The sequence below is a fragment of the Anopheles bellator genome, chromosome 2, assembly GCF_943735745.2.
Source record: "Anopheles bellator chromosome 2, idAnoBellAS_SP24_06.2, whole genome shotgun sequence".
Lineage (NCBI taxonomy): Eukaryota > Metazoa > Arthropoda > Insecta > Diptera > Culicidae > Anopheles > Anopheles bellator.
The window spans coordinates 1181935-1197371 of record NC_071286.1 but is presented as its reverse complement, the minus strand read 5'-3'; the positions used below and the strand labels follow the sequence as shown (position 1 = coordinate 1197371).

Here is a 15437-nt window from a genome sequence, read left to right as displayed (position 1 = left end):
TTGTCACACCTCGGATCCTCGGGGCACATTACAAAACACCCCCGGACCGCAATCAGTGTAATCCAGTGTCGGCCACATAACGCTACATATCTTTTCACGTTCGCCCTTTTTTAAATGCCTTTTAAATCGGGGTCCTTTGAATGTGACCCGAATTAAGCGGTTCCGACGCGAAAGGCTCCCCGTAGGGAGGCCGCGGTTTTGCTACACAACCGACCGGTCCACCGGCAAGGTCAAGCACAAAGTTTGTGGAAAAATAATTCATTAACTTTACTGCCGACGGCGCGAAGGCGTTAGGCTCGGCCCCTGGGGTGTATTTTAGTCAAGGACGAGTAACCGTCGGTAGGGCGGCCAGGACGCGCGACGGCACGTGGCATGTTATGGTAATGAGTAACGCATGTTTGATAACAATTTATGTGACGAACGAAAACACTGGCACTGGTGAAAGTTAAAATGAGTTTCGGCAAGCAGGCAAGAAATTTGATCACCGAAGCGTAAAGCCGGCCAAAGTTTGCTCTCTTCGGAAGACTCTCTTGGATGGGACTTCTTGTTTCAATTTACTCTTTTAATTTGGAACTTGTCTTTCAGAACTTTCCAGAGGACACTGGATGCCATTAACCGACAACACCTTTTCGAGGGTCGTGCATTCTTATTGATGCCACCGTTGAATGGCCAGAAAACCCTCTAAATCGACTCGATCGGGCGAAAAATGCGAACCTTTTCTCACCATCCGTTTCGGGTGTAACATTTCTTCCGCAGATAGTGTAAATTTTTAATGTGAAGAGAAGAGAAGCGCGGACGCACCGGTTCGTTTCCAGCGAAATCAATTTCGCCCCATCAACACCTTCGACGGGATAATAACAATCGACGCCCGGGGAAGTGCCGATGATTCCTTTTTCCACAAATTGATCGAACGTTCGGAAACGGAAGAAACAATGCTCGAATAGCTTTCAATAAGTGAAAAGTTTTCTTTCTCCAGTGTTTATCTGGTAAAACATTTCCTTCGAGCGCTTGGATCGCATTGCAGTGTTCTGCGCTGCCACAGTAATGGCTCCAAGAATAAACCCGCGAATCATCCGTTTTCGAGTTTACTCCGCAACATTGTGCGAGATATGCTGGATTGCAGCAGTCAACCACCGCACTTTGTCGTCGCTGGCGCAACCGGCAACGGACTCCGAGCGCGAGTCAAAAATCGATAGCATGTGTGCTAAATTTAGCAAAAATCGTACACAGGTGCACGGCACGGCATGCTCTTCCATGCTGCAACATAATCGTCATCGCCATCGTCATCATCATCATCATCCTCGTGTGTCCATTGTGCTTCCAACAACTCAGCCCCTCGGCACAGGGAGAGAAAGATATGCAAAAGAAATGTAATTTCGAAAACCGACGCGCAATTGGCTGCGAGCATCGATCGAAGGATGCTGCTGCTGCTGCTGCTGCTGAATGTGGGATTCCACCGTCAGCATGGCATTCTGAGATGAGTTGTTTGTTTCGGCTATGTCGGTTTTACGGTCGGTTCGGCGAATGTGTTGCCGGGGATCCGGTTGCTAAGATTGCTGTTTTATTGCTTTGCTACTGCGCGGCGATGGAATGAATGTTTCGAAAATCGAATCGCAAATAAACCTGAAGCGGAGCAAATAAAATAAAAGGGAGCAGTTATTCTGCTTAAATTCTGCTATTCTAGTTCAGCATTTCGTTGGGAGCGTTGCAATGTTATGTCTTCTACCCTTGTGAATGGAAGCTTCCCGATCGTTACTGCAAGTGAAGTCCGCCATACTTTCCACGGGGAAAGGCACGGATGGAAGGCTGAAGTCGTTAACGTAGGGCTTTCTTGTTCAGTAAATAAAAGGCGGCGAGAAAAGAATCTTCCACGTGAGGTTCCGTGCATTCACGGTACAACATATTGGATTCCTGAACAACATATAATATTGCTCTCCGGAGCCCCGGAGATATTTGCTCTGAGTGGACTAGAGAGCCTAGGGACATTGTGTGAGGAACTATTTAAATATTTAGTGCTTTTGCTGTTTGAGTAGATTAGATTAGATTATTGCCCCAGCTGCGTTGCGTTACATTCTTGCGCGGGAGAACATAAAAACGCGCCGACAGCTAATTTCCGATCGAATGCTACGAACGGATGGCCATCCGTCGAGTGAGCCAAATTGATTCGAAATCCAGCTCAGGGATGGCACACAAACTACAGATCACGAATGGGCAAGATTATAATTTAATTTGGTGTTCGAAACTCGTACGTCCGCCGTCGGAGTCGGAACTGGCACGCACGTTCGCATTTCGGTTTTGCGCCAGTAATACCATTAATCTGAAACGGGAAACGACCAACCGAGGATCTAATTTATGTTCCGTGTTCCGTGGGCCCTGCAGAAGAATTGTGTTCCGAACGATACACGGCCTACTAGCGCGCTGGTCCTGCGATGAAAGCACAGATTGGGCAAATGAATTGATTCCCCAGACTATCGTGTCCCATCGTTCCCCGTCTTCCGTCGTTTATCAATGTCGACAGCATAAGGGAAGGCTCCGGTACATGCGACGTCTCCACCCTGGTGGTACCTTTGGACCTCGGGCGATAAATTATCTTACTCGGTTGCATACACGGAAGCGAGCCCGACGAAGGTAACCTCCTTTCGTGTCACCCTGGAGCCTGGTGGCTGAAAAACAAAAGCGGACGTCCTCACAAAGATAAGGCACGTGGCACGGGGGGATGGAGGCGCATGGTGGCACAATTTCCTGTTTCCGGTGCCGTTCTGTTCCCCTCTCCCGGCGGAGAGAAGCTATCCACATGGATGATGAGAAGCCAAAATGAGGTTGATCGCGTTAAAAGTGCATAATCGCCAAGCGAACGAGCCGAAGAACGAAGCAAACAGAAACTTTGCCATTATTGGAAATTGGGAAGCGGAAACGGGGGAAAAGTTTCCCGGGGCCGCGGGCACCCGGAACCCGTTGGTTTGATTGGCAATCGGGGCCCCAGAATTACGCTTTATTTTCTGTTCTCTAGAGGCATTGTGAGGATGGAACCAGAAATAGGTCATTAGGATCTCTCCGTTACCACTTCTGCCTTTCTGAAGCGCATTATTCCCGTCAAGTTAAAATCAATCTGCCAAAGAGAAACTTGCTCGACGTTCGCGAGATGCTTGGAGCGGCGTAAATTGAATTTTCTGCCGGCTTAGAATTTGCAGCTGAAAGGGATTGCGATGGATAAAATATTTACGCGCAAACACGGCACCGGTTTGGTGAACCGTTCGGATATTTGATAATTCAGGGCAAGTACATTAAATTAATCCCTTTAAAGTGCTTCATTCACGAAACCTCGGCGGTCGGCGAGCGATAGGCGAACTGATTACGGGATGAGGTCCGGCTTTTATCGTCTTCTTTTTACGATGAACGACCTTTTGGGTGTTGGGCTGGAAGAGACCACCTTTCTCATCTTTTCACTTACGGGCGTCAGAGGGCGTCAGCCATCTGTCTGGCTTCCAGTACACACGGAACGGCTCGAGTATCGATTAGAGTGTCCGGCTCAGACGGGGATGTACTGTAGTATCTCCGGGCGATAAGCCCGGTTCCGGTGTGAAGAGTTATAGCCTCAGCTAGATTTTTGACCGCAACGTTCACCCTTCCCGTGTTGTTCCCCCCGAGGGCAATTTCGTTCTTTATCAGCCGAACGATCAAGTGGCTTCGCCCGTTATCGCCGCCCCAGCCTCGGAGTGGCATCTGCATAAAAAGTGGTGCCGATCCGGCCACTGACGGTAGTCTGGACAAACGCAAGTGCATCGCCAAAGTGCTCCCGTCGAAGCGTAGCGAAAGTTTTGAAGCCGAAGAAATGAAGATCGTTTTGGGACTAGTGACACTCAGCGTCGTGCTCGCGGTAACCGGAGCCCAGGAGACACCAGCAACTACCACGGTAGCCCCAGTTACCACGGCAGCTCCAGTCACCACGGCAGCTCCAGCTACTACCACAGTGGTTCCAGCAACTACTACGGCAGGACCAGCAACTACCACAGCGGGTCCAGCCACTACAACAGGGAGTACGGGGGCTCCTGTTTCGACGACGACACAGAAGAATGGATCCCCGAAGCCCGCCTCATCCGCCGTTCCGGTTCTGCTCGGAGCGATCCTGTCGACGGTTGTGCTCCGAAAGTACTGTTAGCTGGCGGACTTGTTTGGAATAAAAAATGCGACGAGAAAATGTGAAGAAACTGTGAATATGGCGTTTTTACTACAAAGAGCAAAGAATGGGCTGAAGTTCGTGGGGATCGACGCAAAAAGGGTCACCGAAAGGGGCCGTGAGATAGGCATCGAATATCTCGAATATCTCAATTTCGGTGGCTCCGGAGAAAGAGGAAACGAAAAGAAATTGTTTGCCCCCCTGTAATGCTGTGCAAATTTGCCGCCATCGCCGCCACCGAATGCCTTCATTTGCTTCTGCGCCGGCCAGTGCCACGTTGACATTGGCGTCCTTGAACGTGCTTAAGCATTGTCCCCGATGTCACGTTCCGTGTGTGCTCCTCGCGTGGCCTCCGAGTTTCTTTTCCGCCAGCCCACGAATGCCCCCATGTTTGGATAGTGTGTAATTTAGAACAACAAAAAAGGGCAACCAAATATCGACCATTTTAATAAAAGTGTCGCCCTACACGGCCCCCCATACACACTATCTTCGAGGGGCGATACGTTGTGTAAATTCAAACAAAAGATAACGAAAATGCATTCCCGGTGCACTTTCGTGTCTATAAATGTATGTCATCGTTCGACGGGTCGGGCCAGTGTGGCATTGATTTCGAGATTTTTGCATTCTCCCGATGAAAGTTCTAACGCTGGTGGCCCTCCTAGGAGTGCTGTGTGCCGATCGAGGTAGGCGCTGGTAAGCGGTTTTGGTCGCCCCATTCGCTCACATCTTTCGGTTTGTTCTTCCCTAGGCCACGGCTTCAAGTGTTATCGGTGTTCGAGTAACAGCAGCTTCGAGGACTGCTCGAAGGTCGTTAGCGCGATAAAGTGCGAGGAATTGCAGGGTCTCAGTGGGCTGGGTGGCACCGCGATGGCCGGCAGCCTGAACGTTTCGTTCGCCTGCACCAAAGTCAGTCTCGATGGGCCGTTGGGCCGCCAGTTCATCAAGACCTGCATCCCGAGCCTGCCGGAGACCCAGTTCTGTGCGCTGCTCACCAACCAAACGCAAACGCTGGTCAGCGGGATGGCGGTGAAGGAATGCAAGGTATGCCACAAGGAACTGTGCAACGGGGCGCCGGCCACGACGGGATGGCGACCTGCGGTGCTCGCTTCGAGTGTGACTTTAGCTTGTTATCTGATAAGTTTACTACTTTTTAAATAAAACCACGAGTGGTCGGTAAAGCTATTGGCCGTCCGATCGGTGGGGGCCAGGGCGTTAATTGAATCGTCATTGGACCGACGACATCCGGGGATTCTCATTAGCTGGCAATTATTATCTGCCACCAGTCGATAAACAGCTGTAAATGTTGCTCACCATAAATCAGTGCCCCGTGTAGGCAGCTCCGTGTCCGAAAGTTGCCATCGGTCATGCGCAGGAACTTGCTGCGGCTCTGCATCGTAACACACCACGCTGCACCAAGGAACTGCAGTGGCACCAGTGGAGAGCTGCGGCCACGGAGGCACTAATTGATTGAGCAGATGTGTGCGATCCGAATCGATACTACTTCCAAAGAGGCACCCGTGTAATCAGCTCGCTAAAAATAAACGCTTGCCAAGAACACATATTTGACAACCGTGCGAATTAAATCCGCTGAGTCGGTGTTCAAATTGATTATGGCAGCAAAAACACTCGGCAGTCCCGGTGGGTCAACACTGTGTGCCGCCGCGGTGTTACTTTTAACGTGGTGTTCGAGAACAACGAGAAAACAATCACTAACATGCTGAGCCGGGGCCGTTCTGCTGAGGCGGTTAAAAATACATGAGTATGCAAATTTCCTACAGTGGCCGGCAGCGACCGGACTTGGTGGTGGCCGGAGGCTGAAGTGTGCCTTCCACAACATGGAGCCACGGAACCTCGGCAGCAGCCCCAATCTCGGGCCGTGCAGAGGGTAATGAAAAGTATACAGACATAAAATCCGCCACACTTTACTGTGACCTTCACATGCATGCAGGATATGGCGCTCAGGACGTGGGCAATAAAATGGCTCTCGAGGACCGGCCCGGAGAACAGCGCTCCGGGCGCGCTACGAATCACGAGCGCTTCCAATATGCCCGCCCCGTGCACAGAAGAGGGTCCTCCTGCGTTGGAGAATCCTTTCAAAATTTCATAACTTTCGTCTCGGATGAAGCCGGTGGTGAGAGCTGCCGCCATTAGGGAAATGTAAAAGTTATTCAATATGTAAGCACCACCACCGATACGGAATATTTCATCGAAATTTATTCGCCGGGCGGCTTTCGCCATTCAGATCCGTGTAGAGCCCTCTCTCGGATGGGCGATGCGAAAGTGTATTAACCGCACCGTTTGGGCTTTGTGTGGAAAGCCGAAGAGTCACTTGGTCTGTATCAACCTTGTGCCTTAAGTCAAACAGCGGGACTTCTGTTCACCTTGGGCTCTTGCTTGCCATTGCTCTCGGCGGGATTTGCTTCATCATAGTGCACTACGGGCACAAAGTGTTTCGTTTTAGCTCCTGCGGAACCCGGTTCCCCAAATTCAACCCTCATTAAAATGTAAGGATGGCGCAAGTGGCACTGCACTCTGTCCGTGTGTTTCCACATTAATGGCTTTATTGTTGTTCTTGCGTGAAAGTCGTTTCGCGAAACTTCTCGAATATGTCACTGTCAGAGCGTCAGATTGTTGTGACAATTTTTATCTCGCGTCGGGTCTCGGGAACGAGCCGAGGCGTAAATGGTTTCCGATCGAAGCGTGAAATGTGTTTGACATTGTGGCCGGGAAGGTTAGTGGCATCATCATCATCTCTCGTGTCGTTCCGTGCGTGCGTGTTAACATGACGAGAGAAGATTGATGGGGAATCTAGCAGCCATCGTCCTGATCCTGAATGCGGACCCGCGTCGGGGCTTAATGGTTCGCCCAGCTCGCCCGAATCCATTTGCCTCTCTGCTTTGGTTGATTTGATTTGATAAACGATCTCACGAATTGCTTCCCTCGGCGCTTTTCCAGGTGAACGGCTGATTCAGTACGCCAGCGAGAACCTGGTTACTGAGATCCTGATTCACCCGCAAGTCAACACCTTCATCCAGTGCATCCGGAATCTGCTCAGTAGCTTCACGCGACACCGACACATCATCCACACGGGGTACACCTTCTCCGGAAATGGATCCTGGATACTGCAGGTGAGTGGACACGCCGATAGCGCGACTCCTTGGGACTGACGACCTTCAGGAGCCCAAATTTTTATGAATCCCATAAACGCCGGTTATCGATCGTACTTGGCCATGAAACTCGGGCCGGACCGTGGACAAAAAGCCAGTGGCCCCAAGATGTGCTCCGCAAGGCTCGAGCTTTCCCTTTTTAACGAACCAAGGTTTGGGCGGTTTTTTTCTTCGATCACGCAGAAAATGGTCGATCCGGGCTTTTCTTTTCGGGCTCGGGCGAAACGCTGTTCGAATTTGGGGTCCGCCGCACATTGAATGACCTCTGAAAGAAAAAGGTTCTTGGGTGCTCAGCGTTGTGGCCCTTTCTTCTTCGTGTGGCCGGCGTAAGACGGATTGACGTCATTTATTCAGCACCGGGCGAACCAATTTTCGCCGAAGAAGCCAGCGAATGGTGAGGCGACAATGGCGGTGTTGTGAATGACAACAGCAGAATAGGACAATCGCGTCCCACTCGAGTTCGGAGCTTCTCGGATAATGCCGAACAAACAACGGAGTAATCAAAAATTTAGATAAATGATGCTGTGTTCGGCCAAACGAAGCCAGCGAACGGTGTAAATTGGGGATGACATTCAGTGTCCTTCGGGCGCCTAATTCGCGCTGTGTCCGTTTCGTCCCGCCCCAGGATGGAACCTTCTCGGTGGTTGACTTCATGGAGGCGTTCCAGGAGCACGAGGTCCAGCGGGTGCTCCGCGCGTACCCCGATACGATCACGATGGACATCCACTGTGCCCCCGGCGGCCAGTGGCACACGATTCAGGACAAGTCCTTCTCGCGGCTGTGCGAGATTCGCCTCAATCCGGTCGATGTCCTGAGCTCGGGCAGCGAAAAGCTGAACTCCTTCGTCGGTGAGTCTCCTCTGGGGTTCCAAATGCCGTCCGTCGGTCTCTAATCCTTGGTCTCTAATTCTCAATTATTGTAGCTTATCTGTCGTCCATGATCGTTCCGACGGAGATTTCGGAGCTGCTGGAAAGCTCGGACGTCGTCGGCAACATTCGCTTCAGTCACCCGACGCTCTACGTCTTCCCCGGAGGTCAGGGAGACGCCGCCCTGTTCGGAATCAATGGCTTTAATATGTTGGGTGGGTCCTGGCAACAATTATTGCTCTGGTCTGTGTGGGCAGCCTTTGACAAATGTTTTTTTTGTTTCTCAGTTGACGGAGGGTTCAGCCGCAAGTCCTGCTTCTGGGACTTTGTGCGCCACCTGGACCGGCTGGATGCGGTGCTGATGACGCGCATCAACAACACGAACGTGAACGGCGTCTCGTCCGTGGTCGAGCGCAAAAGCGAGGCGCACGTGTACCCGCAGATTGGCCACTTCTTCTGCAACGTGCCCGAGCGCAAGGGTCTGCCGAGCCCGGACGGGGACAAGGACCGCGACCCGCTGCTGGTGGACCTGCTCGAGGAGGGCCACCAGATCGTGACGAACCTGAAGTCGTTGAACCTGAAGGCACAAAGCTGCTACCGCGACTCGGAGCCGGTCAACCTGTACCACAAGGTCGGCCACGGCACGCTCGACATGTACGTGATCAGCCCGGCGCGGGACTCGCGCGAAGTGAAGGACTTCCTGGCCAAGTGGAACGCCGCCGACCAGCGGCTGTTCGCGGCGAAGGAGGGCAAGGACTTTGCCTTCCCGCTGCAGAACCTCGTGTCGATCTGCGCCCTGCTCGTGTGGACGCCGGCCAACCCGGACGACAACATCACGCGCATCCTGTTCCCGGGGTCGGCGCCCGAGTACAAGATCCTCGAGGGGCTGGAGAAGATGAAGGACGTGGAGTTTATGCGCCAGCCGGTGTGCCCGGTCAAGTCGATCAGTGCCAGCCTCTCGACGCAGGTGCTCGTGACGAAGAAGAGCCTCAAGGCGGCCTCGGCGGCCGACAAGATCCTGCCCGTGGCCCGCCAGCTCGAGAAGGACAACAAGCTGTTCGACAACAAGCTGAAGATGATGCAGACGGACAACAAGCTGGCGGACGCGGTGAAGGCGTCCGCGGCCGACACGATGGACAGCTCGGCGGACGAGGGCAAGATGGAGAGCCGGAAAACCGCGACAACGGTGGCATCGGCCAGGGTGGACAGCAAACCGCGCCCCATTCGCGGAAGGGCTGCCGCCGCCGCCTCGGAGAAGAAGCTCGACAACCGGAAGCTCGAGCAGCAGGACGAGAAGAAGGACTCGATCTCGGACGTGGGCTCCGACAAGGAGGAGCCGGTGGCGCCGGTGGACAAGAAGCCCTCGCTGGACAGCGAGAAGAGCCTCGACGAGGCCCTGGTGGATGGTGCGGAAAAGGCGAAGGCCGAGGGCGCCGAGTCACCGAAGCCGGAAGAGGTGAAGGAGAAGAAAAAGGAAGACTCTCCGACCGCCGGCCCTGGCGGTGAGGGCGCCGGTCCCCCGAGGAGCACCAAGAAGCCTCCCAGCTCGCGCACCACGTCGTCCGCTCGGTCCAGCAAGGTGGACAGCAAAACGCCAAAGGTTGCGGAGCGAAAGCCGGTCGCGAAGAAGCAGGCTCCGGAGGCGAACAAATCTTCACCGACCACACCCAAGAAGACGCCCGTCGACCAGAAGCTCCTGAACGGAAGCGCCACGAAGGCGGAACAGGGCGAACCGGATGTGCGGCGGGTCACGAAGGCAGCGGCACCGTCGAAGACGCCCTCGGGCAAAGTGGGCAAGTTCAGCCCGAAGCCGACGCCGGCTAAGAGTGCCAAGGACGAAAACAACCGAAAGGTGCTCGAGGCACGCCAGCGGCCCTCCGGGGTTACCAAGCCCGCGGCTGCACGGCGGGCGGAGGCGGACAAGAAGGAACCTGCTGCGGCGGCGAGGACCCAGGCCGAGCGGAAACCAATCTCCCGCCGACCGAAGGGGGCGGTCTCTTCGACGGCAGCGTCGGCAGCTTCCGGCGCCGGTAGTAGCCCGGTGAAGGGGAAGAAGGTGCTGAAGTCGGAGAAGGACGCCGTCATCCGGAAGGCAAAACTGGACAAGAACGGAACGACCGACTCGAGCCTCGTATCAACGCCGAGTGCCGACGAAGGAGGGGTGGCGGCCGTCACGAAGCGTGTCCTCGAGGCGGCCGGTGGTGACGCCGACGGGGTGGTCGCCGGAGGTGACCTGGAGGCGCTCAAGCAGCAACAGTTGGCCGAGCTGAAGGAGGAACAGGAGGCGGTTCGCGAAATCGAGGCCGTCTTCAACCGAGAGTCCGCCCAGAAGGCCCAAACGCTGCTGGCCGAGCACCGCGAGGTGCAGGACAGCGCGACGGAACCGGAGGAGGAGGAGGAGTATCTGATCATCGAAAAGGAGGAACAGTACACGGAGGACTCGATCAACGAGCCGGAGAGCAGCGCCACGAAGGAGGAAGAGATCCAGAAGCACCAGCGCGACTCGCAGGAATCGGAAAAGCGGAAGCGTGACAGTCTGGCGGAGGAGAAAGAGGATGACGACGAGGAGCGGGAAGCCGGGGAGAAGGAAGCGGAGGAAGCGGCGGATGTGCTGGTGAGTGGCAAAACGGCCGCCGTGGTGCAGATCTGCGAGGGTGCCGACACGCAGCAGCAGCAAGAGGACGATGGAAAGGCGGCCCCGGAGGACCAACCGGAGGGCGAGGATGGCCCCGCGGTGGTGGCTGATAAGGACTCCCAAGAGCGCGGGGAGAGCCTGTCGCCGAAGCACAAGCAGGACCTGGAGGAAGAGGTGCAGGAGATCATCGCCTCGGCCAAGGAGATTGCCAAGTCCAAGATGGAGACCTCGATGGACGGGCTGAAGACGGAGGAGATCTCGTCGATCAGTCCGGACGAGAAGATGAGCAGCACGAAGAAGACGAGCGACACGCGGGACGAGAACGAGCTGGAGCTGGAGCTGCAGGCCGGGCCGAAGGAGCACATCGAGCCACCGCACGAGAGCCACCACGAGGAGCGAGTGTCGGCCACGGTCGAGTCCGGGGCGACCACGACGGCCCCGACGCTCCCGGAGGACGAACGCATCCCGCTGGACGAGATCAAGGAGGATCTGGTGATCGAGGAGAAGCACGTCAAGGAGGAAACCAAGGAGACGGAAGTGGTGGCGGCCACGGCAACGGGACCCACCACGGCAGCAGACTCGCCGGCAGCAGCGGCGGCGCCCTCTGTCGGTGAAAAAGCGGGACGGGACGCGACGGCCGGTGGCGGCTCACCGCCGGCGCTGGTCTACGAGCCGCTGGAGCGACCGACACCGGCCAAGATGCAGTTCTCGGCCCAACAGGCACACATGCGCGACGTGGTCAAGACACCGGACGAGGTCGCCGACCTGCCCGTCCACGAGGAAGCGGACCTGGAGGAAGCGGACTACGGGGGCGACGAGAAGGACAAGGACAAGGCCAAGGAGAAGGACGACGAGAAGGACCGTGACACGGCGGAGAAGGAGCCGGCGGAGGAGCCCATCGTTGTTGCCGCGGCGACATCGGCGACGGCGACGATGGCGGCACCGGCCGCGGCGAAAGAGACTGATGCAACGCAACACGAGAAGACTGATGAGCAGCAGAGGGGAGCGGAGAAGTCGGCGGAAAGTGATAAACCATGTGATACAGTGCAGGCCACCGATGGGAAGCCAGCGTCGCCGTCGCCATCGCCTTCTGCGGCTGGGGACAAGGACGTCAAGGATGCGGACGACATCTTGAAAGACTTGGAGTCCCAGATCATCGCTCCGGATGCCGTGCAGGAGAGGGCGGAGAAGTCCGAGCCGGTTCAGCCGCTCAAGGCACAGGTCGAGGAGGAAGGGTCCGAGCGTGACCCGGTGCCGGTGGAGGAAGAGCTGATCGTGGCGCAAAAGGTTGTACCGAAGGTGCCGTCGCCGCCACAGACCGTCACGTCCGTGTTGGATGAGATCTGGCAGACGCCCCAGAAGGCGGAAGAGAAGCTGGACGAACTGAAGCAGCTGATCGACGATAAGGCCAAGGCCACGGCATCCGAGCTGGTGGCTCTGAAGGACACCATGGTGAAGAGCGTCGCGGAGAGCAAGGACGAGGTCGTCGAGAAAGTGACGGAGGAGGCGAAGGAAGCGCTGGCGGACATCGGTCAGGAGGTGGAAGCGATGACCGTGCAAGCCGCTGGGGAAGTAGTGAAGGCCGCCACCGATAAGGCCGACACGCTGATTGGGGAGTTGCAGTCCAAGGCCGAGCAGGTGGACGACGAGCTGAAGGCGACCGCCCAGAAGATGGACGAGAAGCTGGAGACGGCCGTGGCTGGCGTTTCGCAGGTGGCAGCCAAGGCCGACGAGGCACTGGCCACGATCGTGGCCGAAACGAGCGAGCTGGAACGGATGGCCAGAGATCTGAAGCAGGAAGTGGTGGCGCAGCTGGACGATACGAAGCAACAGCTGGAAGCCGACCTGGCAAAGGAAGTGGACAAAGTCCAGGAGAAGGCCAAGTCGGGCATAAGTTCCTTCTTCGGGGGCATCACCGATGGTATCCGAAGTGGCATCGAGAAGGTGGCGGACAAGATGGAGACCAAGCTGAAGGACAAAACGGACCAGGTGGAGGCCAAGCTGCAGCAAGTGACGGAGAAGGTTGAGCAGGTGGCCGCCGCCGTGGCGTCCGAGCAGCCAAGCTACCAAGCTTTCGGATACGAGCGGAGCTACACGCAGGAGCTGCGCGAAACCCACATCACGACCGTCGACTCGCCGATCGCGGAGGGCGACAAGCTGGCGGAGCTGAAGTCGTTGGTCAGCATCCCGCAGGACATCGACGAGGACAAGGAGCTGGAGGAGCTGGAGAACAAGAAGATGGGAACGTTCGTGATCGAGGACGTCAAGTATAGTGCGTACGAGGATGCGAACTTGCGCGAGATCAAGGAGGAAGAGGAAGAGGATCGCGTGTCGCCGCCGCAGGGCTCGGAGAAGCTGGGCACGGTCACTTCGATGCCGGCCCGCGCCCGCACTCCGGAGGACGTGGCGAAGATTGTGGCGAACGTGGCCGAGGTGCTCAAGTCGGACAAAGACCTGGAGGAGATCATTCCCGGGTTCGACCCGCAGGAGCTGGAGCGGAAGCTGTCCCAGGGTGGACCCCGCGAGGAGGACGTCGGCACCGTCCAGCGGATGCTGGTGACGGCCAGCAGTGAGGATGGTGGCGAAGAGACGGTCATCTGTGCCGACGGGACCATTACGTTCTCCAAGTCGGCAACTCCGGAGCCGGAGCGAGTTTCGGGAACGACCACTCCCGAGATCAAGGTCCAGGAAGAGGAGGACGGCGAGGAACCTCTCACGGCGGCTACGAAAGCGACCAGCGAAGTGTCGGTCAAGTCGGCCGAAGACAAGGCCAGTCCTCCGTCGTCTGGAAAGTCGTCTCCGGACTTGAAAACATCCCCGACTTCGATCGAAGAGAAGGACAAACATGAGCTCCCGGAGAAGGTGGTTCCCTCGTCGGTGGACGGCGTGAAAAAGACGCCCGAGATTGCGACGGCCGCTGCCAGTGGTGACGTGCGCAAGGAATCGCTGGCGGATCAGTACGACCACATTGACGACACCAGGCGTGAGTCGGCCATCAGCACGTTCAGTGAGCGGGATTATACCAAGGACGAGAGCTCCATCGTCGACGAGTGCCGGGACTCTTCGCGAGCTCATTCCATCTCCAGTCACATCAGTGACCTGAAGGAGGACTCGGCGGATCTAAAGTCGGTGAACGACTTTTTGAAGGAATCGGAAGAAACGCTCACCACCGAAGTGTTTGCCGACGAAGGAAAGTCGAAGGAACTGTCCAGCCCGGAGTCGGTCACTAGCCAGAGGACGGTTTCCGAGAAAGAGACTCAGGGTAAGCCGAAACCGTCCGACGATAAGGAAGTTGTGAAACAGTCCGACTCTAAGGACTCGTCTAAGCCACAATCCAAAGAACCATCTCGGCCGGAGTCGGTCGCCAGTACTCGGGACGATAAGCTCGATCAAAAGGACGCCGCAGTGCCGGAGAAGAAGGAAGCAGACGTCAAAACGGAAGACAAAGAAGGCTCAAGACCAGCATCCGCCATCGATGGCAAGCCGGGATCGGAAAAGTCCGACGCTTCTCGTCCTCAGTCGGTTATGAGTGATAAGGCTCCATCCGATAAGTCAGCCGATCTCAAGGGAGTACCGGAAACGGAAGAAGCCAAATCGACAGCTCCAGCTAAGGACGTTTCTGGGGAGGTGCGCGAAATGAAGGTCGAACAACAGGAAAGCTCACGGCCAGCATCCGCAGGCAGTGAGAAGGACTCCTCACGTCCACCGTCAGCGACGGACGCTAAGGCCCCGTCAGAGAAGTCAGTTGATTTGAAGGTTGAATCCCGGGAAGCATCGCGGCCCACGTCGGCGGCGAGTGAGAAGGACACATCCCGGCCACAGTCAGCGATCGATGCCAAGACTCCCTCAGAAAAGTCTGTCGATTTGAAGGCTGAGTCGAAGGAAGCTTCACGGCCAGCATCCGCTGCCGACGACAAGGATTCTTCCCGTCCTCAGTCTGTGATCGATGAGAAAGCTCCGTCAGAGAAGTCAGTTGATTTGAAGGCTGAGTCGAAGGAAGCTTCACGGCCAGCATCCGCTGCCGACACCAAGGAATCTTCTCGTCCTCAATCTGCGATCGATGAGAAAGCTCCGTCAGAGAAGTCCGTTGATCTTAAAGCTGAGTCCAAGGAATCTTCCCGTCCTCAGTCTGTGATCGATGAGAAAGCTCCGTCAGAGAAGTCAGTTGATTTGAAGGCTGAGTCGAAGGAAGCTTCACGGCCAGCATCCGCTGCCGACACCAAGGAATCTTCTCGTCCTCAATCAGCGATCGATGAGAAAGCTCCATCAGAGAAGTCCGTTGATCTTAAAGCTGAGCCTAAGGAAACCTCTCGTCCGCAGTCCGCGATCGACGAGAAAGCTCCATCGGAGAAGTCAGTTGATCTGAAGATTGAGGCTAAAGAAGAATCGAGGCCAGCTTCTGCCGCAAGCGAGAAGGACACATCCCGGCCACAATCAGCGATCGATGCCAAGTCTCCATCAGAAAAGTCTGTCGATTTGAAGGCTGAGTCGAAGGAAGGTTCACGGCCAGCATCCGCTGCCGACGACAAGGAATCTTCCCGTCCTCAGTCTGCGATCGATGAGAAAGCTCCGTCAGAGAAGTCAGTTGATTT

At 55.8% G+C, this 15437-nt stretch overlaps 2 protein-coding genes across 2 annotated transcripts in view; both read left to right on the top strand.

Annotated features, from left to right (window-relative positions):
• Positions 1 to 15437, top strand: part of LOC131211609 (microtubule-associated protein futsch) — a 44715-nt gene that overhangs the window by 23074 nt on the left and 6204 nt on the right. Inside the window, exons 4-7 of the mRNA XM_058205162.1 lie at positions 7133 to 7305; positions 7970 to 8192; positions 8267 to 8425; positions 8498 to 15429. Coding sequence (XP_058061145.1) covers positions 7133 to 7305; positions 7970 to 8192; positions 8267 to 8425; positions 8498 to 15429 — 7487 coding nt within the window. The remainder of the gene's footprint in view (positions 1 to 7132; positions 7306 to 7969; positions 8193 to 8266; positions 8426 to 8497; positions 15430 to 15437) is intronic.
• Positions 4761 to 5676, top strand: LOC131211882 (lymphocyte antigen 6B-like). The gene is made up of 2 exons (XM_058205545.1): positions 4761 to 4860; positions 4926 to 5676. The coding sequence occupies exons 1-2, from the start codon at positions 4809 to 4811 to the stop codon at positions 5333 to 5335; spliced, it is 462 nt and encodes a 153-aa protein (XP_058061528.1). The 5' UTR covers positions 4761 to 4808; the 3' UTR covers positions 5336 to 5676.